Source organism: Vulpes vulpes, chromosome 14, assembly GCF_048418805.1.
Source record: "Vulpes vulpes isolate BD-2025 chromosome 14, VulVul3, whole genome shotgun sequence".
NCBI classification, from domain to species: Eukaryota; Metazoa; Chordata; class Mammalia; order Carnivora; family Canidae; genus Vulpes; species Vulpes vulpes.
The window spans coordinates 16303273-16329218 of NC_132793.1; the positions used below are offsets into that span (position 1 = coordinate 16303273).

Genomic DNA, 25946 nt, shown 5'->3' on the forward strand with positions numbered 1-25946 from the left:
TACTAACCAATACCTTTAAGCCAAAGATAGAGGTAAACACATGAAATGTGTGCCGCCATCACCACCTCCCATGCATATAACAGACATAACTAATCGATCACAGCACTTTCCTGAGCTTGGATGATACTTTCAGAATCTTTCCCAACACAATGCTCCAGGCTGCCATTACACAGAGACAGAAGTAAACTCTATCTTGACAGAGCCCCCGTAGGCAAGTTTTCCAGTTGGTCCACTGACCCACGTGGCCTGACTTGAGGTGTTACAGGAAAAATAAGGAATACAAGGGCTTTTTTTTTTTTTTTTTTTTTTAACAAGGGCTTTTAAGAAAGAAAAACTCCTGCCTGGACATCAGGGAAGCAAAACCAAGCAAGAAAGGAGTATGTTATAAATTCCTGGGCTGGATTTCAGCTAGCTATTCGCTCTCTTCAGTCCTCATTCCTTGCCTCTCCTGGCCCAGTCTCCAGAGAACATCGACTGCAAGCCACATGCTCACCAAGATCATCATAAAAACATTTGTTAGTGGTGATGTTGACCACAGCAAGTTAGTGTTGGGTGGACACCTGTGGCTGAGTCACAAAAGAGAGATCATAGCCAGGGAAAAGCACCCACCAGCCGTGGGCAGCAGGCAAGCTTTCCAGGTTCATGTTTAAGACTCCTGGCAAAGGGGGAGCCTAGTAGAAGAGCCCCCTAGGGTAGAGGGGGCTCTGGGATGACAGAGGAAGGAGGAAAGAAAGGGGAGCTACATTAGGACCAGGTGCCTTGTAGATATTATTTTATTAAAATCTGTGATGACACAGGCACCTGAGTGGCTCAGTCAGTTAAGCATCTGCCTTAGGCTCAGTTCATAATCCCAGGGTCCTGGGATCAAGCCCCATGTCAGGCTCCCTGATCAGTGGGGAGCCTGCTTCACCTGCTTCTCCTCCTTTTCCCTCTGTCCCTCCCCACTATTAGAGAGCATCTCTAATAAATAAAATTATTTTTAAAAAATCTGTGACAAGAGGGGCAACTATTTTTATTTCCAATATACAGATATGAAAAATGAATCTCAGAAGCTACATAACCTGCCTTGGTTCACAAAGCTCATAAGTAGCAAGTGGCCTAATGAATGTGAACCCAACCCCAGCAATTCCAGTCTAGCTATGTATAAACCAGCAATGTGTACATGAGCTCACCAAAAGATTAGAACAAGATGTTCACAATAGCTCTATATAATAGCCAATGCAGAAACTTTCCCATGTCCTTCTGCAGAATGGGTAAATTCTGCAAAAATCATATAACAGAATACTATATAGTCAGGAGGATAAACGAATTGTAACTACCCAAATCAACATAGGAAAATCCTATGCAATATGAAATTCAATTTACACAATGTTTTTTTTTTAAAAAAAAAAAAAAGGCAAAACAGGGGCACCTGGCTGACTCGATTGGTAGAACATGGGACTCCTGATCTAGAGGTTGTAAGTTTGAGACCCACATTGGGTGTAGAAATTATTTAAAAATAACTCTTTAAAAAATAAATTAAAAAATTTAAAATAAAAAAAAAGCAAAACAAATCTATGGTGTTTGAAGTCAGGATGGTGGTTACCCTTATAGGGTGGGGAGAGGTGTTTCTGGGGTGCTGGTCATGTTCTATTTCTTGATGTAGGTGCTGATTACATGACTCTGTTCACTTTGTGGGAATTCATCCAGCTGCTCACTTGAGACTTGTGCATTTTGCTCTCTGTATGTTGAACTTTTACGAAAGTCTTTAAAAACTGAACCCATCCTGGGGTGCCTGGGTGACTCAGTCGGTTAAGCATCCAACTATTGATCTCAGCTCAGGTCATGGTATCAGGGTTGTGAGACCAAGCCCCATGTCAGGCTCCCCAAGCAGCATGCAGTCTGCTTCTCTGCTTCTCCCTCTGCCCTTCCCCCTGCTCTCTCATGCACATGTGTTCTCTCTCTCTTTCTCTCTCTCCCTCCAACTCTAAAATAAATCTTAAAAAAAAAAACTGAACCTGTTCCTAACACCTGTGCTTCTCCTGCATTACACTGCTTCCCCAGCTGATAACTATGAAGCACATGATGACACAGAACAGGGCACCTTAAAGTGCAATCCTACAAGTCGACACTGGTTCAAGCCCTGCCCTCAACCCCTACCTAGTAACTTCCCCTTGGAACTCTCTACTGAAGCCTGGAACTCTATACAAACTCCTCCTTTGCAGGGTTTCTTGAGCATGAGAAAGGAATGACAAAGCATTTTGTAGAAACATCTTAAGAGCCCCTACTTTTGAGCCCCAAGTGTGTGCCAGTGCTCTCTCTAGCCCCTTCAACAACTCTGAAAGGTTACAGATTCTCCGCCATTTTATCATGAGGATTCCAAGGCTCCGAGCAGGGAAGAGACATAGCCAGTAACAGCTAGGTTGGGATTCACATCCAGGTCTGTCTGACCCAAAGTCAGAAGAGCAATAGAAAGCTAGCCCTATGTCCTGGGGGACAATCAAGACACAGGCATAGTCATATGGTTCTAGATTCTAGAACCCTTCATCACACTCATGTCCAGCCCAGTTCTGGGAACTCCAGGTCTGCTAAATTCCTCCTCTACCCAGTTGAGCCCACGGTGCACTGCCCATTTTCCAGAGCTCTCTAGTGAATACAAGTCTACCTTGTGTATCAGCTAGTTACTGCCACAATAATGCTGAGTAAAAAAACCACTCCAACATTCATCAGCTTGAAACAACAGTCTTACTACCATGCATTAGTTGGAGGCTGACTAATCTAGGTTTACGAAATTCAGACAAAAACCCAGGATATTAGGGACGCCTGGGTGGCTCAGTGGTTGAGCATCTGCCTTTGGCTCAGGGTGTGATCCCACAGTCCTGGGATCGAGTCCCACATCAGGCTTCCAGTGTGGAGCCTGCTTCTCCCTCTGCCTATGTCTCTGCCTCTCTCTCTCTCTCTCTCTGTGTCTCTCATGAATAAATAAATAAAATCTTAAAAAAAAAAACAGGATATTGGATGTTTAGACAATAGGATTAGAATATGCCAAAAATGCCCCCAACGCCTACAGACTACACATTCTTTTCAGATGCATAACAAATTATAAAATTGATGGTATGCTTGCCCATAAAGCAAGTTTTGACAAATTTTGAAGAGATGAAACCACACAGAGTATGTTCCCTGACCACAGGGAACACAAGAGAGAAATCAACATTTAAAAATGCTAAAGCTTCCCCCACCGTCTGGTCAGAGCTGCCCAAGGCTTTTCTCACTGCTACATCACTTCATGATGGAATGAGACATTTACTGAGCACCTGGATACCAGGCTGGGCTGCTTTCTGGAGAGGGTGCAGGGACTCTTTCCCAGAGAGAGGAGACATATTCTCAATTGTGCCTTTCTGAAGGGCATTTGTGACTCACACTTTACACTTGTCTTTGTCAGACTGTTCCATTTGATGTATACCTCCAGGGCATTTAACCTAGATACCTCCAGGGCAGCCCTAGTTAACATACAGGTAAAACACTTTCATCCTGGCCGGCTGAGGCCACTGATATACATCAGTGAAAAGTTTGATTCTTAATTCACATCGAAACTCAGCTTTAATTACTATAGAACACACATGGCCAAAGTGGAAACATAAAATCCATCTTAGAGAGAGTTGAATCACTATCATTACTAAATCAGAGACTTGGTGATCTGTGGAAGCAGGACAGAACTGATTCATGCTAGGGTCTGCTGAGACAGTGGCTAATTCTGGTAGTCAAACTCTCCAGGTAATCCTGGCCTATCAATGACCTGTCCTGGGACCCTGATTTCCCCACAGACCAGCTTCCCATGCACCTTAGTCATTCCTACTTTTTTTATAACGGAGGGAGGACTTTTTTCTCTGAATAAAGAATCTTTTTCTTCACAATTGCTGTCCAACAATGGAGCTGGCTGCTGAGTAATAAAGTCAGCTCTCCCAATAAGTAGAGGTGTTCAAGTAAAGGCCAGACAATTGTTTGATGAGGATGCTGAAGAGAAAGCCTGAAGACTGAAAAATGCTTCAAGAACTTTTCTAAGACCTACAAGAAATTGCTATGGCCCACCTTACCTGCTGCTGCAAATACACCAATGGCCACCAGATGGTGACAAAGTCACGTCATTGCTGCAAAAGCTTTAGTAGCCCAGCATACAGCTTTTCCTGGAAATACCAAATACCTAATCAAACAAAATTAAAACAACTAAAATTAAAAGCAATATTACCAGGGATCCCTGGGTGGCTCAGCGATTTAGCGCCTGCCTTCGGCCCAGGGCGTGATCCTGGAGACCCGGGATCGAGTCCCACATCAGACTCCCTGTATGGAGCCTGCTTCTCTCTCTGCCTGTGTCTCTGCCCCTCTCTCTCTCTCTGTGTATGTGTCTCTCATGAATAAATAAATGATATCTTTAAAAAACAACAACAGTATTACCATATGATCCATCAATTCCACTTCCCAGTATACCATCACAAGGACTGAAAGCAGGATCTCGAGATACTTGCACACCCATGTTGATAGCAGCATTATTCACTATAGACAAAAGGGTTGTCTTATCTATTGTTTCCACCTAGTCCTGGGACTCTAGTGTCCACTCACAGAAAGATGAATGGTAAATGTGATCTATACATGCAGTGGAATATCATTCAGCCCTAAAAAGGAAGGAAATTCTGACCGAAGCTACAAAAGGGATGAACCTTGAGGATATCATGTTACTTAAATCTGCGGTCACAAAACAATACTGTATGATTCCACTTTATACAAGATAGTGTAGTCAAATTCATAGAAATGGAAGGTGAAATGGAAGTTTCTGGAGACTAGGGGAAAGGGAAATGAGGAGTTGTTTAACGAGTACAGTTGAAATTTTGGAAGCTGAAAAAATTCTAGGATCTGTTGCATGACAATGTGCATATAGCTAACATGGCTGAATCGTACACTTAGAAAAGGTTAAGATGGTAAACTCTGTTATGTATTTAACCACAATAAAAAGAAAAAACAGAAAACAGGTATGTAGAAGGGATCTGGGATGACCAGTCATGAGCAGAGACCGAGAATAGGGCCTTCAGAGTCACTTTCATCCCTGGGGCACTCAGCACAGGTGAGTACTGATGGAGGACACAGTCCAGCCTGGGACAAGGAGGCCTGCATCTGGGAAGAGGTGGAGCATGACTCTGGGAAGGGCCTCTGGGCTCCTGAGGAGCTGTGTCTGGATGGCTGGAGTGGAAGGGAGGGGCGTCTGTCAGGATGCACATACAACTCTTGGACCACGGATGCTTTTAGGTCAGTCTCTATGGTCACACAGATATTCAGGTCCTCCCTTGGTCTTGGCAAGAGGAAAACTCACTTTGAGTTCAACAAGAGATCCTTAGCTCATGAAAGCCCGACAGTGGCCAGAGCATCACTGATCCCTCCTGGTTTTCATATTCATTCCAGAAATACTTGTTGAGCATTACTGTGTGTCAGGAACTGATGAGTGCTGGGGACAAAGCCATGAACATGGCAGGTATCAGCCTTGCTCTCTTGGAAGTTACACACAAACATGAGTCACACCATAAGCCAGTACACCACAGGTGTAACTGCAACTAGACAGGCCCTTCCCAAGTGGATGTCCCACTGCCGGAGAAACGCGGGCAGGTGAAAGAGACCCAGATGGCTATCACCATGGAAACCACAGGCTGTCCTGAGTATGCCAGAACTGGCATATTCTTGGAGGGAAACTGAGACGCTGCAGAGACCGAGGAAGAACAGAGAGCAATGGCCCCAGACATCTCATTGATTCTGAGTAATGGAATGATTTTAGTGCCATTAATCCCTGCCACTCAAAGTGCAATCCCCAACTCCGCATGATCGGGGAAACTCGTTAGAAATGCAACACCTCGGGGATCCCTGGGTGGCTCAGCGGTTTAGCGCCCGCCTTCCGCCCAGGGCCTGATCCTGGAGTCCCGGGGTCGAGTCCTACGTTGGGCTCCCTTGCATGGAGCCTGCTTCTTCCTCTGCCTGTGTCTCTGCCTCTCATGAATAAATAAGTAAAATCTTAAAAAAAAAAAAAAAAATATATATATATATATATATATATATATATATATATATATATATATATATATTTAAAATGCAAATAAATAAAAAGCAAATAAATGTCCTACAGATCTCAAACGGCCTACAGATGCCCCATACCTAAACACACGTCCCCCCGGTCGAGGCCTCCCGCTCCGTGACCCCGATGCATGCGTCCTGACCACGCAAGTACGCATGCGCCCCAATCCCCGGGGACAGCATCCGTCTCAACAAACCACCTCCAAAACCTTAGTGGGACTGCAAACAGTACCAAGTTCCTACTTCTCAGGAGTCCGTGCTCACCCGGGCGGCTCTTCTGGACTGGGCCGGACCCGGTGAGCCTGGGAGGCTGAGAAGGGCCTCGCCCAGGCGCCGGGAGCCCGTTAGCGCACCCGGCCATTCCCGCCTCCCTCGGCGGGCTCCCCCACAATCCTTCTCGCGCTCATTAAGGGACTCCCATTGGCGAAGGGATGTCACGTGGCCTGGGCGGGGCGGGGCTTCCGGGAGCAGCGGTCCCGGGCTCCTCATCCCTCGTTTAGGGGCCGTTGCGGGATCCTCGGGCGCGGGCTCTGCCTCCGCCCCCTCCGCTTCTCCGGCAGGCCGGGTTGGCCCGCAGATGCCAGGCCAGTCTGGATCTTGTCAGAACGCTCACCCCCTGCCACCCTCACTGAACCCCGCCTTTCCCGCCCACCGTCGTCTTCCGCGCCCCCTCCCTGAACTCGGTGCTCAGCACCTCTGCACCGGGCTCGGCTTGCTTGTCACACCGGCCCACGAAACACTGGGCCCTGGATCCACCGGGACGGCCCGAGTTGCGCCCACTGGAGCACCGTGTGCCCCCACACTCCGGGACCACACCGGCTGTCAGCACCCACTCGGGCTCTCTCTTGCTCCCACGGTGGCCGGGGGCTGCGGCCAGCCTTCTCACTCAGGCCTCCGGGGAGCTTCCTCCTAGCAGGCCGCGGGGCCCCCATGCCATCCATTATTCCTCTTTCTCCCGAGCCCCTTACCTCTGGCATGTTGCATATGGATGTTGGCTTATAGCTTATCTGTCCTCTCTAGAATCTAAACCCTGTGAGCATAAAGTGGTTTGGGGAGAGTCTTGGGGTTAATTCCTGTATCCTCAGCACCAGAACCACGCCAGGCACGGGGGGGGGGGGGGGGGGGGGGTTCTTGATGGATGATGGATGCCTGTTCATTTAATGCAGGAAGCAGAGAACAGCTCCAGTGCAGAGCTCATGGGAGGTGGCAAGTTAACAGGTTTGCAGTTAGCAGGGCTGCCTCCCAAGGACAGGAAAGAGCCTCAGGACAAGCTTTGGGTGTTTGTGGGAGAGGCAGTCTGGAGCAAGCTCTGGCAGAAAGCCTCTGGTGGGTTATAGGCCAGCTCACTGAGGTGCAGCCACTGACCACATGCCTAGGAATCATCCCTAGGAGCCTATGATCAGCTCCAGGGTGGGTTGTCCCAGAGGCTTGCTGTATCCGACTTTAATGCTGGTGTTCTATAGACTGAGTTGTCTGTGAATCCTGGAGATGAAGATCCCCTGTTCCCCAACCCTCACTGGAATCAACCATCAATGCTGACAGCACTGTAAGGAATAGTCAGTGATGGAGCCGGGGCCCTGTAGGTCACCAAGGGATAGAGGACAGGGGTCCAGGTCAGGAAATCAGCATAGGCACAAGGGCATGTGGCAGGTATGGCCCAGCTAGACTGAGACTGGCTCGGCTACACAAGCTGCAAGGAAGCAGTGGGAGCCCTAGTCCCTGGTCTCATTCCCAGGCCTTGGCTCTGGAGCAGGAACCAGAACTTAGCCAGGCTCAAACTGAGCACAACTTTGTGAAATGGGTCGAGGGCCACCCAGAGCAGGGGGTGAGGTGGGTCTCTGCCATGCTGACAGGACAACTTGCCCTGTGCAAGTTCAGCAGGGCAGGGTTCACTAGACCTGAACCCTAGTGTCCTAACTCCCAGTCTTCTTTAGAGGGGACTCCCAGCAAGAGGATCTGTCCTTAAGTCTCTCTTGGGAACCAGAGGCACTAAAGCAGAATCTAAAGATAGCCAAGTACCCATCCAGCCCCCAGACATGGCCACATGCCAAATGGCCCCCAGACATGGCCCCCCACATGCCAAATCCTGAGCCCACCCCCCCACCCCCCCGCTGAATACCTCCCTGTCTAGTCTACACCTTCTCAAACCTGGCACCTACCCCACTTCAGTGCCTAGCTTTCAGCCAAGTGCCAGTTGGCCCACTGCACCCTGACCAGGTGGACTGGAGCCCAGGGTCTGATTGCTGCCATGGCCTTGGCAAGTTGAGGCACTGTGGTCAGGAAATTCTGGCCAGCTGCCAGTCACTCCTTGTTTACCAGTCTCACCTGGCGTCTAGGCCCATGGCAGGCCAGGTCAGCCATCCATGGCCAAGCAGGGTCCTGATGCACCTTCCCCTCCCTGCTAACACCCAAGAATCCTCAGAACTTTGAGACAGCCACTAGGTGATCAAACTGCCCCCAGCACACTGGACCTTTTGGGGGAAAGTGTGCAGAGCCCCAGCCCTGGGCTGTGCTCTGAGGATGAGGATCCAGATCTCCATATCCCTCAAGGCCCCTGTGACAGTCACCAGGGCACCAACCCAGCAACCAGGAAACCACAAACAGGAGAAAGGTAGAGTCTACAACAGCATTAAGGAAAAAGGGAATTTTATTCTTTCAAGAAAATGTACTAACAGGTAGAGGGAAGGAGCATGCTGGCCACATCCCCTGTTCTAAGCAGGGGTCTGAGATGAGGCCAGACCCAAGCAGGGCTCAGGAGGAGCTAAGGGGACTCCCTGTGGCACCGGGGAGAGGACCAGGCAGGCCCAGGGGTGGGACTTTGTTCTGTTAGCACCAGGAACCACCGCAGCCACAGCTGGACTCGGAGACAAGGCAGTGGGTGGCCCTGCTCTGCCTCCACCTGAGCAGTCTGAGGAGGGGCTGGTGGCAGAAGGCTCCCTGCAGGTGGCCATCCAAGTGTGATTTTCAGACTCACAGACCAACCTCAGTCCCTCCAGCCCCCTGTAAACATAAGAATGAGCTCGTGACCACCAAGCCCCTCAGGACAAGATGAGGGTCCGAGACGTGTGGCTGGGCTTCAAGCGACCCAGGAGCTGCCGGGCTTTCTCTTGCATGAAGATCTGGTCCCTGGTCCCCCCGCAGGCCACCGTCTTCCAGGCGCTGGTCATCTGGGAGGAGGCAAGAGAGTTACCATCCAGGCAGGGGCAGCAAGCTCCCAGCAAATGCTGTGATGTGAGCATGGCCAGGAGGAGTAGGGGGCATTTCTACAACTCTCGGTTTTCAAGCCACAAGTCTTCTTGTGGTCCCTCCAACTCCCCAGTGGCCCTGGAGAAGTGACTCTTGTTTCAGGGCTTCCTTAGGTATACAGCAAAGAGGTTGGACTGGCAACATGGCTGTGCCCCTGCCCATGTGGTGCCAGCCTCCTCATGAGGAAAAGTTACAGCCAAGCAGGCTAGTGGGAAGGAGCAATAAGAAATTCATGCAATATAGACAATGAGGTATGAGCAGCCAGGGCAGCCCCTACCCCTGAGGACAGACATGTGCTAAGCAACTTAAAACGGAGACCATGACTTAATTACAAGTGAGGCGACACCATAAAAGGGCTCACAGGCAGGGGGGGGCGCCTGGGTGCCTCAGCAGCTGGGCATCTGCCTTCAGCTCAGGGTGTGATCCCAAGGTCCAGGGATCGTGTCCCACATCAGGCTCTCTGTGGGGAGCCTGCTTCTCCCTCTGCCTGTGTCTCTGCCTCTCTGTGTCTCATGAATGAATAAATAAAATCTTAAAAGGGGGGGTGGAGGCTCTAGCACATGGGATCCCTCCCCAAGGGAGCGGTGTCCAGACTGAGATCTGAAGTGTAAACTAGTCAAGCAGAGTCTCAGAAGGGCATCTGGACAGGGGCAACAAATAAGCAAAGTCCCCAAGGGTAATAGGACATTGGTGGCCAGCACTCACAGGGGCAGGTGTTGGAAAGTGGCTTCGAGGCTTCTGGGCAGCCACTGGCTTCTCCGGTTTGGCCTGCAGGAAGCCCTCGTTGAGCAGACTGGTGTCCTCTTTGATGCCCGACACCATGAGGCTAGAGGAACTTGACAGGACATTTGTGGGCTACAACAAAAACCAAGCCAGACTCACCCTTCTGCCATAAGCATGATGGGAAAGAAGGAAACCAGTCACATCCCATCACCTCCACCTCTGGGCTATAGGATTTGGGGCAGGACAGTAACTTCTCTAAGCCTGTGTCCCCTTCCAGATGGGGAATTCTCTGTAAAGTGCCCGTTTCAGAGACTGACATCTAATAGATGCCCAGTAATGCTGCTCCCCTTTTACATGGACATGGCCTCTCCCACCACAGCCTCAGGCAGGGTGGGGGTGCTCTAGTTTCTCCTAGGACTAGAAATCTCTACGAGCAGTCAGATGCTGGCATCAACCAGCACACACATATAGCTACACAAAGCACCCACCACCCATCCAGCCTCCGGGCTCTGCCTGACCTTTACCCTAAAGGTAAAGAGTCACTGGGCTCAGTACAGTGAAAGGCAAAGGCAAGAACCTGAGGTTTGGGTAAACTAAGAGATCCCAAAGAGCAAGAGCCAGCATTAGGACTTTGCAAGGTCCACTCCACCCCAAATCCTGTGCTCTAAAGTACTTGCCAGAGCTTTACTACTGAGCAAGTATTTTACATGCCCAGTTGCAGGTGTGTTGCAGGTCTGGCTACACAGCATGAAGTCCCCAGCCTGCTGGGGCTCCCTGCCCAGTGATGCTTCTCTGCGAGGGCTATGGCTGCAGCAGTCCTAAATCCTCAGATGTGTAGGATCTGATCAGGCAATCCTTTGTCTCATGCCTCCCACCACCCCTCTCACTGCCTCCCACTGGGCAAAACCCCCCCACTGTCAGCTGGGAGGGATCAACAGTGTGGTGTGCTTTCCTGAGGGCAGGCTCTGTGTAGGCAACAGCCCCGTTCCTGAGCTCAGCCTGGAACTAGACAGCACCGTTCCCAGGGCTGATGTGCCCCAACCACCTGGCCGTGCACATCACCAACCCTCTCCACATCACCCCTATGAGAGTAGAATATGACAGAAGGTGCTGGGGACCCAGATCCATGGTTTTCAAACGTGTTCCAGCAATGTAACTCTAGCAATGCAATAAACCCTTCTGTGAAAGACACATGCATAGCTGCCTTGACTGAAACAAGGGGTGGGTGCCCAGCCCCAATTTCTCCATCAGCCCCTTACAGCTGAGCCTGACACCCAGAGCCCCATCCAAGAACCCCAGACCACTCCAGTGCCAGGGACCCCTCACAGCTAAAGGGTTCCAAAGCCAGAGGGCCTCCAGGGAGATTCTATCCTCCCTGAGGCAGAGGTGCCTTATGCAGTTCTGGGCAGGGGGAGCCAGGGCAGCTTCTCTCTGACCCCTTACCAAGGACAGCACCTTGGGCAGTGTAGACATCACCAGCTTCACATCCTCATCCACGATGTCAAGAGCCAGGGACTTGCGGACCTTCTTGATGGGGCTCCGCCGCAGCTAGGGGTGGGGAGGAGGGAGACAGAGCAGACAGCTGGGATTCCTCTAGGTCACTACTAGCACTTTGGGGATGCCTGTCCCAACTACCCTGGTCACAGGTCTATACCCTGATGCAGTGGAACCTTTGAGCTGGGCCCCCAGCTGATGAGGTTTGGGGGAAGGGAGGGGTGGGTGTATGCATGAGGACCAGAGGACCCTGGCCCCATCAGATTTAGCACCCAGGGCAAACCATCCTGCCAGATGCAACCACAGGGAGCCAGGACACAAATGCGTCCACCCAGAGACCCACTCCTCATTCCCAAATGGATCATGCATAGTTCCCAAGCCTCTACCACACCAAACGCACCCCTAAACAGGCCCAGGAGAGAATCATCCAAGTTACACCTCAAGTACCCACCTGCAGACGAGAAACACATACATAAAACCTGAGGAACACGGGCCTGTTACAGGAATACCCTGCCCCACACCTGTGCCTCCAATAAATAGGTCAGGGGTCAGCTCCAATACTGGGTGAAGCTCTGGGACTAAATAACTCACCCCCCAACCCAGCAGTATGCCCTAAATAGGTGCTGCCATGGCTCAGAACCACCATCTGACATGGAGAGGCCAGGGAGGGCTGTCAGTCAAGTTCTCTGAACCTATACACCACCCAGGGGCCCCTGCCCAGTGAGCCCCTCCCAGACTGACTGCTCACCATCCCCGCATCCCTCTGGGACAATCCCATCTTTTTACCTCTCCCCCAAAAGAAAGCATCTACAGAAAAGGGGAACATAGAATCCACCTGCTTTCAGGAAACCACACGCATGGTGCACCACGAATGTGGCTTCTGGGCTGGCCTGGGACAGTCCTCGCCACCCCGCCCCATACTTTGTACACCCAGGTGTCCTTGACTGCTGTTCCCCACCAGCCTTCTACCTCACCTGAACCAACCATCCCCCACATGGCTCAAGGGTCCAGATGTGTGGCTGACCGCGTCTGAGCACCTCCCTTGGAATCTTCTCTTTGTGTCCCTTTCTATTTACTCCTTTAATGCTGTGTGCATTGAGAAGGCCCCTGGTGTGTTTGTCTAGTATCTGCGTCTACCCCCTCAAATCCAGGAACAAGTGACCACAGCTGGGTCTCTATCACCATCCTATCGACCGCATCCAGCCCATAGCCTACTTTAGAAGGGTCCAAACAAAATGCTGCTTATGTAAGGGACCAGCTCACAGAAGGTAATGGGAGGGTCCCAACCCCCAGGACCTCACTTTGGTGGGTTTCATTGATAACCACTCTGGGGAACAAAATGCACAGGCTACAGCTCCACCTTCTCCAGACCCTTGCTTTTCCCAGACTCACCCCACCCCTCCATCTCCCATCATCCTATGGTTCCACCTTCTTTTGCCCAAACTGCCCAGGCTGGCAGTAAGGGGATCTGCTGCCCCACCGGCCACTCACCCCAGCCTTCCTCTTCTGCTTCTCAGGCCTCACTTCATCCTCAATGATGAGCTCGATGCCAGCCTCAGAGCGCAGCACCTCTTTCAAGTCCTCTTCCAGGTGTGGGGTCTGGGGCTGGGGGTGGGGGCAGCCCACATGAGGCTCCACAGCCAGGCTCTAGGACCCCACCACAGCCCATTGTCCTAGGCAACACAGGAAGGAGGTCCGGGGCCAGGACACTGACCTTACACTCATCTGTCACCATTAACTATCCTGCCTCGGACAAGCAGACACTGACCTCAACTCACTGAGGGCCGTCCTGAGCCAGGAGTGTCCCCATATCACCATAGCGACCCTCACACAACCCCGTGCAACAGCTGTCCTATTCCACAGAGTAGAAATGGAAGCCAGAGCAAGCAAGCGCCTGGCCCAAATTCACACAGCTGTGGAATCAGAACCTGGACACGCTCAAGCCCAAACTACTTCAATCGGGACTCTGGATTTCACTTTCTGTTCTGGGGCCTGTGGGGTTCTAGGCAATCTCTTCAGCCTCAGGTGGCAGCAACCAGAAAAGAGAAAGAGCAGCAGGTACAGGGGACAGCAACCCTAAGATGTCCCTCTAAAAGCTTTAATTTTTGTTGCCAAGGTCAGATGCACCCTCTCAAAGCTGTCTGGAAAACATGCCAGTATCTCAGTGTCTGGGAACCATATCCCCACCTGAACAAGAGAGGGCTGTGTTAACCAGTGCCTCACGGGGCTCATCAACTCCAGCAGCTCATCAGCTCCATCCCAGGGCTAGAGAGACCACAGCAAGAGAACCCCACAAAGTGGCGGCAAGGTCGCAGGGGGACATGCCACAGACCCTGTTTAGAGGCCAAATGCTTTAACCTTTCTCTCACCTTCAATTCATTTCTAAAACACCTGCCTCTGCTTCAGAAAGCCCACAGTGCCAGCTCTCTGTTCTCACTGGGGAAAACATGAACCATCCCAATGGGAGGAGTGGGGAGAAGGTTGGTTTGCCCATTGCCAGGAAGGCGCCTTCTCACCAGACCCTCACGCCCACCAACTTGGCTTCTCCAGGTCTTATAAAGCACTGGCAGTCAGTCAAAGTCTTCAGTGTGAGGAGCAATTCACCACAGCACCCAAGCCAGTCCCTCTCCATGCCAGCACCCACCCAATTTCTCCCCGGTGCGGGCAGTGCACTGGAAGTACTGAGTTATTTGTGCGCCCATGTGTTTACTATCATGGCCACCCTCACACTGAGCTGCCCCAGAATGCCACTGCGTCTCCAGCACCAGCTAGTGCCCACCTGGCACGCTGTAGGTGCCTGGAGATGGCTGATGAATCGGTAAGTGACTTGGCCTCAGACCTCCCCATTTATACAATGGAGATATTTGCAACTTCTCAGGGCTGTTGGGAGAGTCCACTGAGATCTCAAAGGTAAAGAGCTCTATGACCCATACATGGCTACATGGACCCAAGACACCCACGGGGCACACCCACTTGGCTACACAACATACCAGGGGCTTTAGTGGTCCATACTTCTCCAGGGCATTCTTGAATGGGGTTGGCGTGTGGGGAGTGTTGTCCATGGAGTACTTCTGATCTGGAGTTACAAACCTACCAGGCAAAGAAGGAGGCTTAGCAACGGGATAGGAAACAAGACACTACTCACTACAGGTTGCCCATGACTCCCACTGTCCTCCACCTGACCTTTGGCCTCAGCAGCAAAGAGGAAACCCTGGGCATATGATCTCTTCCCATGGCACTCCCCTACCTACGTTTATACCCACAAGGGTCTTCATCAGGGGCTTAGAAGGCCAGCCTCAGAAACAGGAAAGAACAGGACATAGTCTAAGAAGGTCCTGGAGCCCAGCCAGGTGGAAGAATGGTTGAGGATGTTGCTCAGTCATTAGCCGATTAATGATGACTTTTCACAAACTAGGCAGGCCACAGCCACACTGCAGGCCCAGCAAGAGAAGGGCAGGAGAACAAGGCAAGAATCCAGAAAGACTAAGTCCTTTCCCCAAACTCTCTCCAGAGACTGTGTGGCAATAGCCACATGATGTGAGATAGTGAGGCCCACACACATGCTTAGCGTATCCTCTTCCTGAGTCCCCTCAAAACGATCACAGTGGGGACACAAATGGGGAGGGAAACCTTTAGCAGACAAGAAACATGGGATCGAGTTTCACATCGGGCCCCCCGCGAGGAGCCTGCTACTCCCTCTATGTCTTCTCTCTCTCTCAGCCTGTGGCTTTCATGAATAAATAAATAAATCTAAAAAAAAAAAAAAAAGGAACACCAAGGGAGGCCAACTTCAACAGCAAAGTTGAAAGATGGCTTGAGATGGAAAAAAATGCAGCTCTGTAAGCAGAAGGACTCAGCAGGTGGGAAAGTGCAAGAGCAAACTGTGAATCAGAAGACAGTCCCAGGGCGTTCTCAGAGCTTGGAGGGGCTTAGGACAGTGAACAGGAAGATAAAGGTGAACAGAGATGGAGCAACTGATGAGACTGTAGGAGGGAAGACCTACAGGTAGAAGTAAGGGGCAGACTGCCAGGGAAACAAAAAAACCTGCATTTTCTTAGCTCAAAGTTTGAGTCTCGAGTTTGAAAATCGGAGTGGTGGGAGTCAATGAAGAGCACACCTATATCTAGCTTGGCAAATTTCAGGATTAATTGGAAAAAAAAAAAAAAAAACAACACAAAAACCAAAATCAAGGGGTGCCTAGGTGGCTCAGTCGGTTCACCGTCTGCCATCAGCTCAGATCCTGCAGTCTGGGATACAGGCCCACATTGGGCTCCCTGCTCAGTGGGGAGCTTGCTTCTCCCTCTTGCTTGGGCTCACTCTCTCTGTCAAATAAATAAAATCTTAAATACAAAAACAAGGGCAGCCCCGGGTGGCACAGCGGTTTGGCGCTGCCTGCAGCCCAGGGTGTGATCCTGGAGACCCTGGATTGAGTCCCACGTCGGGCTCCCTGCATGGAGCCTGCTTCTCCCTCTGCCTGTGCCTCTCTCTCTCTGTGTGTCTCTATGAATAAATAAATAAAATCTTTAAAAAAAAAAAAAACAAAGTCAAAACCAAACCAAAGCCCTACAACGATCCAAGGAGAAAGAAAAGGTTTGCTACAAAGGATTAACAGTAGATTAGGCATCAGATTTCTCTGTAACATAAACACCTAAGAAAACAAAACAGAGCCCATGGTTTGGGGTCATAGCTATTCTCCCTCAAGACTTCTAGATCCAGCTCCTGTTGCTGAAAAACAGTAGACAGCCCAGACATCAGATGGCACAGGCATTATGCTCTCCTTGCTCACAGCCTCCTCTGGGAACAACTCAAAAAAGCATTCCATCTAACCCAGAAAACAGTCAAATTTTAAAACCAGGGAAGGTTTGTGCTTTATGAGCCAGTAAAATCTTAGGGGGTTAACAGCTCCACATGGCCCATCCCCACTGACACACAGCCCTGGGGACCCTGGACTCCTCTCATCTACCATGCTCTACACCCTATTCGCTCCAAACTTAGTGGCCTTATTTCTATACTTCACAACATAAAAAGCATGCTTTTATCCTTTGCGTTCATAGTTTGACCTGCCTGGAATTCCTTTTTCTCAGAATTCTGCATGGCTTTCCCTCCCTGAAGGGCCATCCCTGACATCCTCCTAAGAAACTCCTCACCATGACTCTGTGCTCCCCACGCACACTGGTATAACTCCCCCTCACGGTTTCTATCACCATCAGAAATATCACATCACACACTGAATGTGTTTTGTTTATTTGTTAATGAGCTGTCCCTTCCAATAAACTGCTAACTTTTGTGGAGGTAAAAAATTAGGAAAGGTGCGATATAAAATCAGTGGGTAAGGAAACCAGTCAAATTTGGAATGAAGTCCAATTAACTGTTGCCTTAAGTCTTGCATATGTCAGGGATGCCTGGGTGGCTCAGTAGTTAAGTATCTGCCTTCAGCTCAGGGCGTGATCCTGGAGTCCCAGGATCGAGTCCCACATCGGTTTTCTGCATGGAGCCTGGTTCTCCCTCTGCCTATGTCTCTCATGAATAAGTAAATTTAAAAAAAAAAAAGAAAAAAAGTCTTGCAGATGTCAAAAAGAATTTCTAAGAGAGTGCTCGCTTCCGCAGCACATACACTAAAATTGGAACGATACAGAGATTAGCATGGCACCTGTACAAGGATGACACGCAAATTCGTGAAGTGTTCCATATTTTTTCTAGAATTCATATAGCAATTTAGCAATGTGACAGGATACAAAATCAATGACCAGAAACCAGTGGCATTTCTATACACTAACAGCGAGACTGAAGAAAGAGAAATTAAGGAGTCAATCTCATTTAAAATTGCACCCAAAAGCATAAGATACCTAAGAATAAACCTAACCAAAGAGGTAAAGGATCTATACCCTAAAAACTACAGAACACTTCTGAAAGAAATTGAGGAAGACGCAAAGAGATGGAAATATTCCATGCTCATGGATTAGAAGAATTAATATTGTGAAAATGTCTATGCTACCCAGGGCAATTTACACGTTCAGTGCAATTCCTATCAAAATACCATGGACTTTCTTCAGAGAGTTGGAACAAATAATCCTAAGATTTGTGTGGAAGCAGATAAAAACCCCAATAGCCAGGGGAATACTGAAAAAGAAAATCAGAGCCAGGGGCATCACAATGTCAGATTTCAAGTTCTACGACAAAGCTATGATCATCAAGACAGTGTGGTACTGGCACAAAAACAGACACATAGATCAACGGAACAGAATAGAGAACCCAAAAATGGGCCTTCAACTCTATGGTCAACTAATATTCGACAAAGCAGGAAAGACTATCCACTGGAAAAAGGACAGTCTATTCAATAAATGGTTTTGGGAAAATTGGAACAGCCACGTGCAGAAGAATGAAACTAGACCATTCTCTTACACCAAACACAAAGATAAACTCAAAATGGATGAAAGATCTAAATGTGAGACAAGAATCCATCAAAATCCTAGAGGCGAACACAGGCAACACCCTTTGTGGACTAGGCCATAAGTTCTTGTTGATGTATCTTCTTGCAAGATACATCTATGAAGGCAATGGAAACAAAAGGAGTAAAAATGAACTATTGGGACTCAATCAAGATAAAAAGCTTCTGCACAGCAAAAGAAACAATCAACAAAACTAAAAGACAACCTACAGAATGGGAGAAGATATTTGCAAATGACCTATCAGATAAAGGGCTAGTATCCAAGATCTATAAAGAAATTATTAAACTCAACAGCAAAGAAACAATCCAATCATGAAATGGGAAAAAGTCATGAACAGAAATTTCACCAAAGACATACACCTGGCCAACAAGCACATGAGAAAATGCTCCTCATCACTTGCCATCAGGGAAAAATCAGGATTTGATTTACAAATCAAAACCACAATGAGATACCACCTCACACCAGTGAGAATGGGGAAAATTAAGACAGGAAACAACAAATGTTGGAGAGGATGTGGAGAAAGGGGAACCCTCTTGCACTGCTGGTGGGAATGTGAACTGGTGCAGCCACTCTGGAAAACTGTGTGGAGGTTCCTCAAAGAGTTAAAAATAGATCTGCCCTACGACCCAGCAATTGCACTGCTGGGGATTTGCCCCAAAGATACAGATGCAGTGAAACGCCAGGACACCTGCACCCCAATGTTTATAGCAGCAATGTCCACAATAGCCAAACTGTGGAAGGAGCCTCAGTGTCCATCGAAAGATGAATGGATAAAGAAAATGTGGTCTATGTATACAATGGACTATTACTCAGCCATTAGAAATGACAAATACCCACCCTTTGCTTTGACGTGGAGGGACTTGGAGGGTATTATGCTGAGTGAAGTAAGTCCATCGGAAAAAGAGAATCATTACATGGTTTCACTCATATGGGGAATGTAAGAAATAGTGAAAAAGATTATAGGGGAAAGGAGAGGAAATGAGTGGGAAAAATCAGAGAGGGAGAGACAGAACATGAGAGACTCCTAACTCTGGGAAACAAAGGGTAGCGGAAGGGGAGGTGGGCGGGGGGTTGGGGTGACTGGGTGACAGGCACTGAGGGGGGCACTTGACAGGATGAGCACTGGGTGTTATACTATACGTTGGCAAATCAAACGCCAATAAAAAAATATACAAAAAAAATTTTCTGGGATCCCTGGATGGCGCAGCAGTTTGGCGCCTGCCTTTGGCCCAGGGCGCGATCCTGGAGACCCGGGATCGAATCCCACGTCGGGCTCCCGGTGCATGGAGCCTGCTTCTCCCTCTGCCTGTGTCTCTGCCTCTCTCTCTCTCTCTCTCTCTCTCTCTGTGTGACTATCATAAATAAATAAAATTTAAAGAAAAAAAAATTTTTTTCTAAAAGAGAAAAGAGGAAAACCAAAACAGTCTTTGTGACAAGAATCTGGATTTAAAGACTAAACAGCAGATCTCTACTTAGGAAAATGGGACATTAGGGCCAGATTTCCTCTCCTGCCTGGAAAAACAAAACAGCAACACACCATGGATGACACGATGTGCTTCAAGAGTGTGGGCACCAGACAGTCAAGGGCAGGGACCCAAAAATGAGGAGGATTCCTAGGTACAGCACAAGACGGAAAGCGCAGGTAGAACCCAGTGTAACCTGGAATCGAAGAGACAAGGCAAGTGTTCAGGGAGACCATAGCAGCTCAGTGTGCACAATACAGCATCACTAGAGAAGAGAGAGTTACATAGGAGGGAACCCCAGATACCTGCAGACAGGCAGGAGTATACTGCAAGATGCATATCAGGGCACACAAATGAGACCACCCGAGATCAGGGAAGGATGCAAAAAGAGCAGAGGAAACAGTACTTAATGCTCATGCAGGGCTGGAAACAGAGCTCAATCCCACCAGCCAGACTGGAAATCCTCAGCACTGGAGGGTCCTGAACTAACCGTTGCTCTGGTCCCATCTGAAAAATCTTAAAAATAAGACCCAAAGGATCAAACTATTTCTAAGTAACTCGACTATATCCCAGAATCCCAGAACAGAGCTCAAAAAAAAAAAAAAAAAAAAAAAAAAAAATACAGCACTCAACTAAGTGGAATTCACAATGTCTGGCGTCCAATCAGATGTCACCACACATACACAGAGAAGCAAAGCAGGCGGGAACAACCCAAGCAAAACTCACAATGAGAAGGAAAGTCCATCTATGGAAACTAACCCAGAACTGATACAGAAGCTAAAATCAGCAGACAAGAACATTAAGATAGTTGTTATAATTATACTTTGTTTCGACAGCAAAGTTAAGGCAGAGGATATTTCAGAAGATACAGCTGAACATCTGGAGACAGAAACCACAATGCCTGAGATGAAACACACACTGAACAAGGTTATCAAGGATCAGATGCCCCAGAGAAAAGGAATAGTCATTTGAAGACAGAGCAATAGAAACCATCCAAAACAAAATAGAGAGGAAGAAGAATGAAAACAGTAGTGATAACATCAGTAAGCTGTGGAACAGATCCATGTGGCCTAATATGTGTGTAATTGTGGAGTCCCTAAAGAGGGTTAGGGTTGAAGGCCCAGAAAGAATATTTAAAGATAAGGATATAAGAGCTGAAGTGTTTCCAAATTTGATGAAAACCCAAAATCCAAGAAGCTCAGTGAATGCCAAGCATAAAAAGCAAAGAACAATCCATCATGGTGCATCAAAATAGGCTCTTCTTCAAAACCAGTAATGAAACAGTACAGACTAGAGAACAGGAGAACATCTTTAAAGCTTAAAGGAAAAACCTGTCAACCTTGCGTTCTATACCCAGCAAAATGGCCTTTCAGACACCTAGGCAACTTTTCAGATACAAATTTTCCTGATTCCCCAGCAGACCCAAACTACAAAGTTAAAGGATGACCTTCAGAGAGAAGGAACATATTACCAGATGGAAATATGGATCTATAGAAGAATGAGGAGCAATGGAAATGTTTCTTCCTGTGGAAAAAAAAAAAAAACAAACAGAAAGGCTGGAGCAGTAGTAGCAGATTAGTAATAAGGGCAAGAAGGAAAAGGAGAAAGAACCATCAATGCCTTTCGTGGCACCAGCATATCTGCTTAAAGGCTTAGATTTGAAAAATTCTGGCTTGAACAAAGAATCATTCCTCATGTAATACAGCTGTTAAACTCTAGGTCAACTATTGAGAGACTGATTTCTAACCAGGAGATTCACAGGCCTTTCCTAAAATTATGTGTTATTACAAAGGCTGACATTTCTCAGCTGATATCTGAATTACATACCTTACTCAGGAAATAAGGCAATGCTTCTCCTGCAACAAAGGTAACAAGCAGAAGAACACGTAAGCCACCATCTCTACCTGGAATTCAGAGTCAGGAGACACAGGAAGTGCACTTATGTGACAGCACTTCCACAGAAGTACTCAGGTAAGCAACCTGTACAGGTGAAACATGGAGCTTCATAGGCTCACAGCCTGACCTCCTCCTGACTGAGCACCAGAGAGACAGGGAGAACCGGGGTACTTCTGTCCTTCACATTAAGGCTGCTCAAATACAGTGGATTTGCACTTGAGACTTGCACAAGATGGGGAGATTCTTTTCATGGCTATTTGGACTCTAGTCCTGAGATTAGAAAACCTTCAAATTACAAACTGAAAATGAGGACCAGAAAGGATGAAGTGCCGGACTGTCCTGGCACAAAGAGGCATGGTGGCATGAAGGAGGCTGCCATCTTGAAACGGTCTCAGGTGTTTTTCCAAAGGGGATCCCAGTCCTGGCTAGGGGAGGGGGGCAAGGCTCAAGCTCCAGGACCAGCAGGGAATGGGCGGGCACACCACTCACGCTGCATGTTTCTGATGCAGGGGCGTCTTATCACGGTGCAGGGGTGTAGTAACGACCACCTTCTGGCTGCACACCGGGGTGGACGTCAGTGAGGGGCTCTCCAGCTCCAGTGTGTCCTGTTTGTTCCAGAAGTTCAGAAACTGCCAGGGAAGAGGATGGAAACAAGACAAAGTGACAACCTGCAGGAGTCAGGTGAGACCCTGGATGCCCCTCCACCCCCCAACACAGCTGTTCTCGGACAGAAGTCCCACTCCTGACCTGGGAGCACTCCCTAGAATGAAGACTAGGACAGATCAACAGGATCCACGAGCAAGGTTCCCATAGAACCCCGGGACTATCACTGCCCCCCAGCCCTGGCTTTTGTGAGGCTGGGGGAGGGCTATCCCCCAAGCCCACGCTCACAGCCCTGCTGACCCTACAGTCAGGGCAGGGAGAGCTGGCAGCCTGGGGGCAGCTCCTTTTCAGAAGACTAGCTCTCATATGACCTGTGGACAGGGGTAATGACAATGGTGGTGGTGAAGTGAACACTGTAACGCAACTGCTCACACTAGGGATTCACACCAATAATTCACACTAATTCACTAGGCATTCACGCCAATAATTCCATGTAGTTTAACACATCTTCTGTGAGGTAGGTGCCATCACGACACACCATCTTACAGATAAGAAAGCTGAGGGTTCCAGAGATAAAGGTTCTCAGGATGGGCATTAGAGATGGGACACAAATCCAGATCTGAGCAAAGTGAATGGCACTACCCTCCCACTCTCTGCCTTAAAGGTGCCCCAGGGAGCCCAGGGCCATGTGCAGCCCTCAGGTTCACTGTCACCCTGGGCTGTTTGTTCGGTGGCTTGGGGCTCCCCATCCTCCTCTTGTCAGCTGCCCTTACTTGGGGCCTGCTATGGGCTGAACGGTGTGGTGTCCTCCCAATCCCAAATCCCTATGTCAAAACCCTAATCCATAGGACCTCAGAACATGACTGTATTTGGAGACAGAGCCTCCTAAGGGAGGAGTAAGGTAAAACTAGGTCATAAGGGTGGGCCATCAACCAACATGGCTGGTAACTTTAGAAGACTCTATGAGAAGGTGAGATTATAAGAGAAGAGATTAGGACACAGACACACAAAGGGAGACTACGTGAAGACACAAAGAGGAGACAGCCAGTCATCTACAACCATGAGAGACTATGAAAAAACTGAACCTCTCACAGAAAAATACTACTAATCACCCAACATGGGCCTGACCTCAATCCCTGGATAGACGGGAGTAGCCTCCTTTATAAAACATGCCTCCTCTGGGGCTTCCTCTGTCCCACATCATCAGGGAAAAGAGCAGATGTAGTAAAACCCAAAGCCTCAACTCACCCTCTTCTGATCTGAGGATGGGGGAACTCCAGATCTGCCCTCTTCCCTGCCTGACAGTCTACCCTCCCATAGCCCCACCACCAGCTCAGCCCCCTGGGCAGCACATACCTTTGTTACACCTAAGGCCCTTCAAAGCCCCTACCCCATCCCCCAACCTCCTCACCACCCTGGCTCTGGACTTTACACTACGTACTCTGCAGCCTCATCTCCATGCCTTTGTTTAAGCTGACAAAACCCAGCTCAAACATCGCTCTTGGAAGCTCTGAATGCCTCCCTGACCTGGAGGGAAGACAGGGCCTCTCCTCAGCTCTCCCTAAAAGTACTTTCATTACAAATAGAGCCCCAGGAAGTAGCACCCAGGTCACAGCAAGCTCCCAACGACCACAGCACTTTCCACACCACATTCTGTTCAAAAAATTACAAGCCTGCCCCCAGCATTCACTACGTTCATCAAGGGCAGGGTTATGTCACCTTCACTGCTGCACCCCAGGGACATAAATCTGCTATGAGTAGGTGCACAATAAAGAGATTCTTTTAGCAAATACTGAGTCCCCAATCTTCTTTGCCCAGTCACCACCTATTCCCCAGCTAAGCATTCCCTCCACCTCATGGAAGCCTTCCAGGATAACAACTTCCCCCCAGACTAGATGCTCTCTCGTGGCTCTGTAAGCCTTCTCCTGTGTACCAGGTGTCATATTTATTTGCAGTTTTTCCTATTAACTGGTCTTCCCACCAGAGCATAAGCTTCATGAGAACAGACCCAGCCCTGTTTTTGCTCACTTCTACATCCTAGCACCTAGCCCAGTGCCTCACACACAGCAGATGCTCAGCAGACTTGCTGAATGATATGTGCCTATGTGCCAGGCCCTGTACCAGGCACTGGGAATCTGTATACCAAACCCAGCAAGGAGTTGGGTTGGGGTCCACACACCTGGGAGGGTGAGAAGGGCAGGGTCTTGACAGGTGTGCTCTTGGGGGTGAGGCTGTTACAGGAGTCTAGGAAGGACAGACTGGCGCTATTCTCTGTGACAGGGGACAGGGCAACACGCCTTTTTTTCTGCCGCTTAAGCACCGAAGGCGGTGTGCCAATGCCCAAGCCCCCCACTTCAGTGCTGGGGGAAATGGGGATCAGCTCGCCCCGACTGCTCCGGCTCAGGTCTGAGATGGTGTGGCCGTCCAGGCGGTACTCGGTCACACTGGGTACTGTGGCAGCAGGCTGACGGGATGGCAGCGTCTGCTGCTGCTGTGATGGTGATGGCTGCACCGGGCTGCTGCTGATGCTGCCCTCTGCAGACGGCTCCTCAGGCAGGTCAAATTTACTCAGGTCACACCAAGCATCAGGGTCCTGCCCAGAGAGGGGGGTTAGGAACAACTGCAATCACTCTGCTCTCCCAGCAGACACAAGAAGACTCATTCATTAAAGGACAATACACAAGCATTAGGGAGGAATCCACAGCCCAGGAGTCATCACCATGAATGTTTTCTTGATGATTCTTCTACATCTGTATATCTCTATCTGCAAACATACCTGAAGTCATACTGCGCATATGGCTGTTATTTTTTAAAAGCAACACATATGATATACAAAAAGTACAAAGAAAGAAAACTCATACCCGTCAAGGAGCCTAGGAAATAAAACCTAATTGGTGAAGCCCCATGCCTACCTCCCCTTGTTCACACCCTCTGCCTGAACTCAGTATTTACCATCCTTACACATTTCTTTCATTTTACCACTTACACATATCCCTATGATAGGATTCTGCATGTTTTTAGCCTTAAAAAAAATCATTTCGATATCCTGTTTTTCTATTTACAATAATAGTACTTAATTCTATTACCTATGAGTTAGATGTTTACCATTAATAAATCTGTTATCATGTCAAAAATTTCCAACTTTTATAACAAGTTTTACGACTGCAAAATATTTGATCATATGAATGCATCAGTTACTTAACTATTCCCCTCTTCTGTTGAACATTATTTTTTCCCCTAATTTTTTGTTAAAGACTTTATTTATTCATGAGAGAGAGAAAGAGAGAGGGTAGCCTGATGCAGAACTCAATCCCAGGACCCCTGGATCATGACCTGAACCAAAGGCAGACGCTCAACCTCTGAGCCACCCAAGGCACCCTTCCCCTAACTTTTTAAAAATTAAAAATAACATCTTCATGAGCATCTTGGATACAAATATTCTACTGCATTTTTGGGAACTTCCTTGACACAGACTCCTAGAAATGAAGTCTTAGGCCCGAGGTTGTGTGACCAGGCTTAGGTCCCATGGCTTAGGCCACAGTTCTAGAGAATGTGCTCCATGCACCTATCAGTCATGGATCCTCTGTGGCCACTTCACCTAAACTGTTTCCCACCCCACAAGAACCTTGTCAGACAAGCATTACTTTCTTCCTTTCCAGGCCAGAGAGGATGCAATCTGCCCAAGGTTGCTGTTTCTGGGAGCAATTTTGAGTCATGACAAGTCTTCTCTCCTTTGGCCAATAAATTACCACCCAGCCACAGGGCTGCTGTAGACAGAGGCTTCTGCTTTGGTCCCAGGAGGTCTGGCCCTGAGTAGACCCAGATGCTTATGATGGCTGCTGGTCCTTGGGACTCTCGAAAACCTGGGCAGTTCGTTCATAAGGGTGAGGCCAGCTTGGGCAGTACTGTATGCCAGTAGGAATTCAGTAAAACTGAGCTCCCCTCTCGCCCTCTCTGTGCCTATCAAGTTGAAGAAGCAGCA

General features: G+C 48.8%; 1 protein-coding gene and 1 non-coding gene across 8 annotated transcripts in view; one reads left to right on the plus strand and one right to left on the minus strand.

The window, feature by feature from the left end:
* Positions 1–8719: 8719 nt before the first annotated feature.
* The window catches only part of MYBL2 (MYB proto-oncogene like 2), a 41896-nt gene continuing 24669 nt past the window's right edge, over positions 8720–25946 (minus strand). For 2 of the 7 annotated variants that reach the window (XM_072735788.1, XM_072735787.1), the window contains exons 8-15: positions 24144–24557; positions 21851–21990; positions 14544–14643; positions 13741–13818; positions 13045–13158; positions 11503–11607; positions 10042–10191; positions 8720–9257 (exon numbers count right to left, since the gene is read on the minus strand). In XM_072735788.1, the coding sequence (XP_072591889.1) occupies positions 9129–9257; positions 10042–10191; positions 11503–11607; positions 13045–13158; positions 13741–13818; positions 14544–14643; positions 21851–21990; positions 24144–24557 (1230 nt within the window). In that variant the 3' untranslated portion in view covers positions 8720–9128. The remainder of the gene's footprint in view (positions 9258–10041; positions 10192–11502; positions 11608–13044; positions 13159–13740; positions 13819–14543; positions 14644–21850; positions 21991–24143; positions 24558–25946) is intronic. The other 5 variants (XM_072735794.1, XM_072735793.1, XM_072735792.1 and 2 more) reach the window with 3 other exon arrangements.
* LOC112920102 (U6 spliceosomal RNA) lies at positions 17145–17248 on the plus strand. The gene has a single exon (XR_003235023.1). It is a non-coding gene; the product is annotated as a U6 spliceosomal RNA (small nuclear RNA).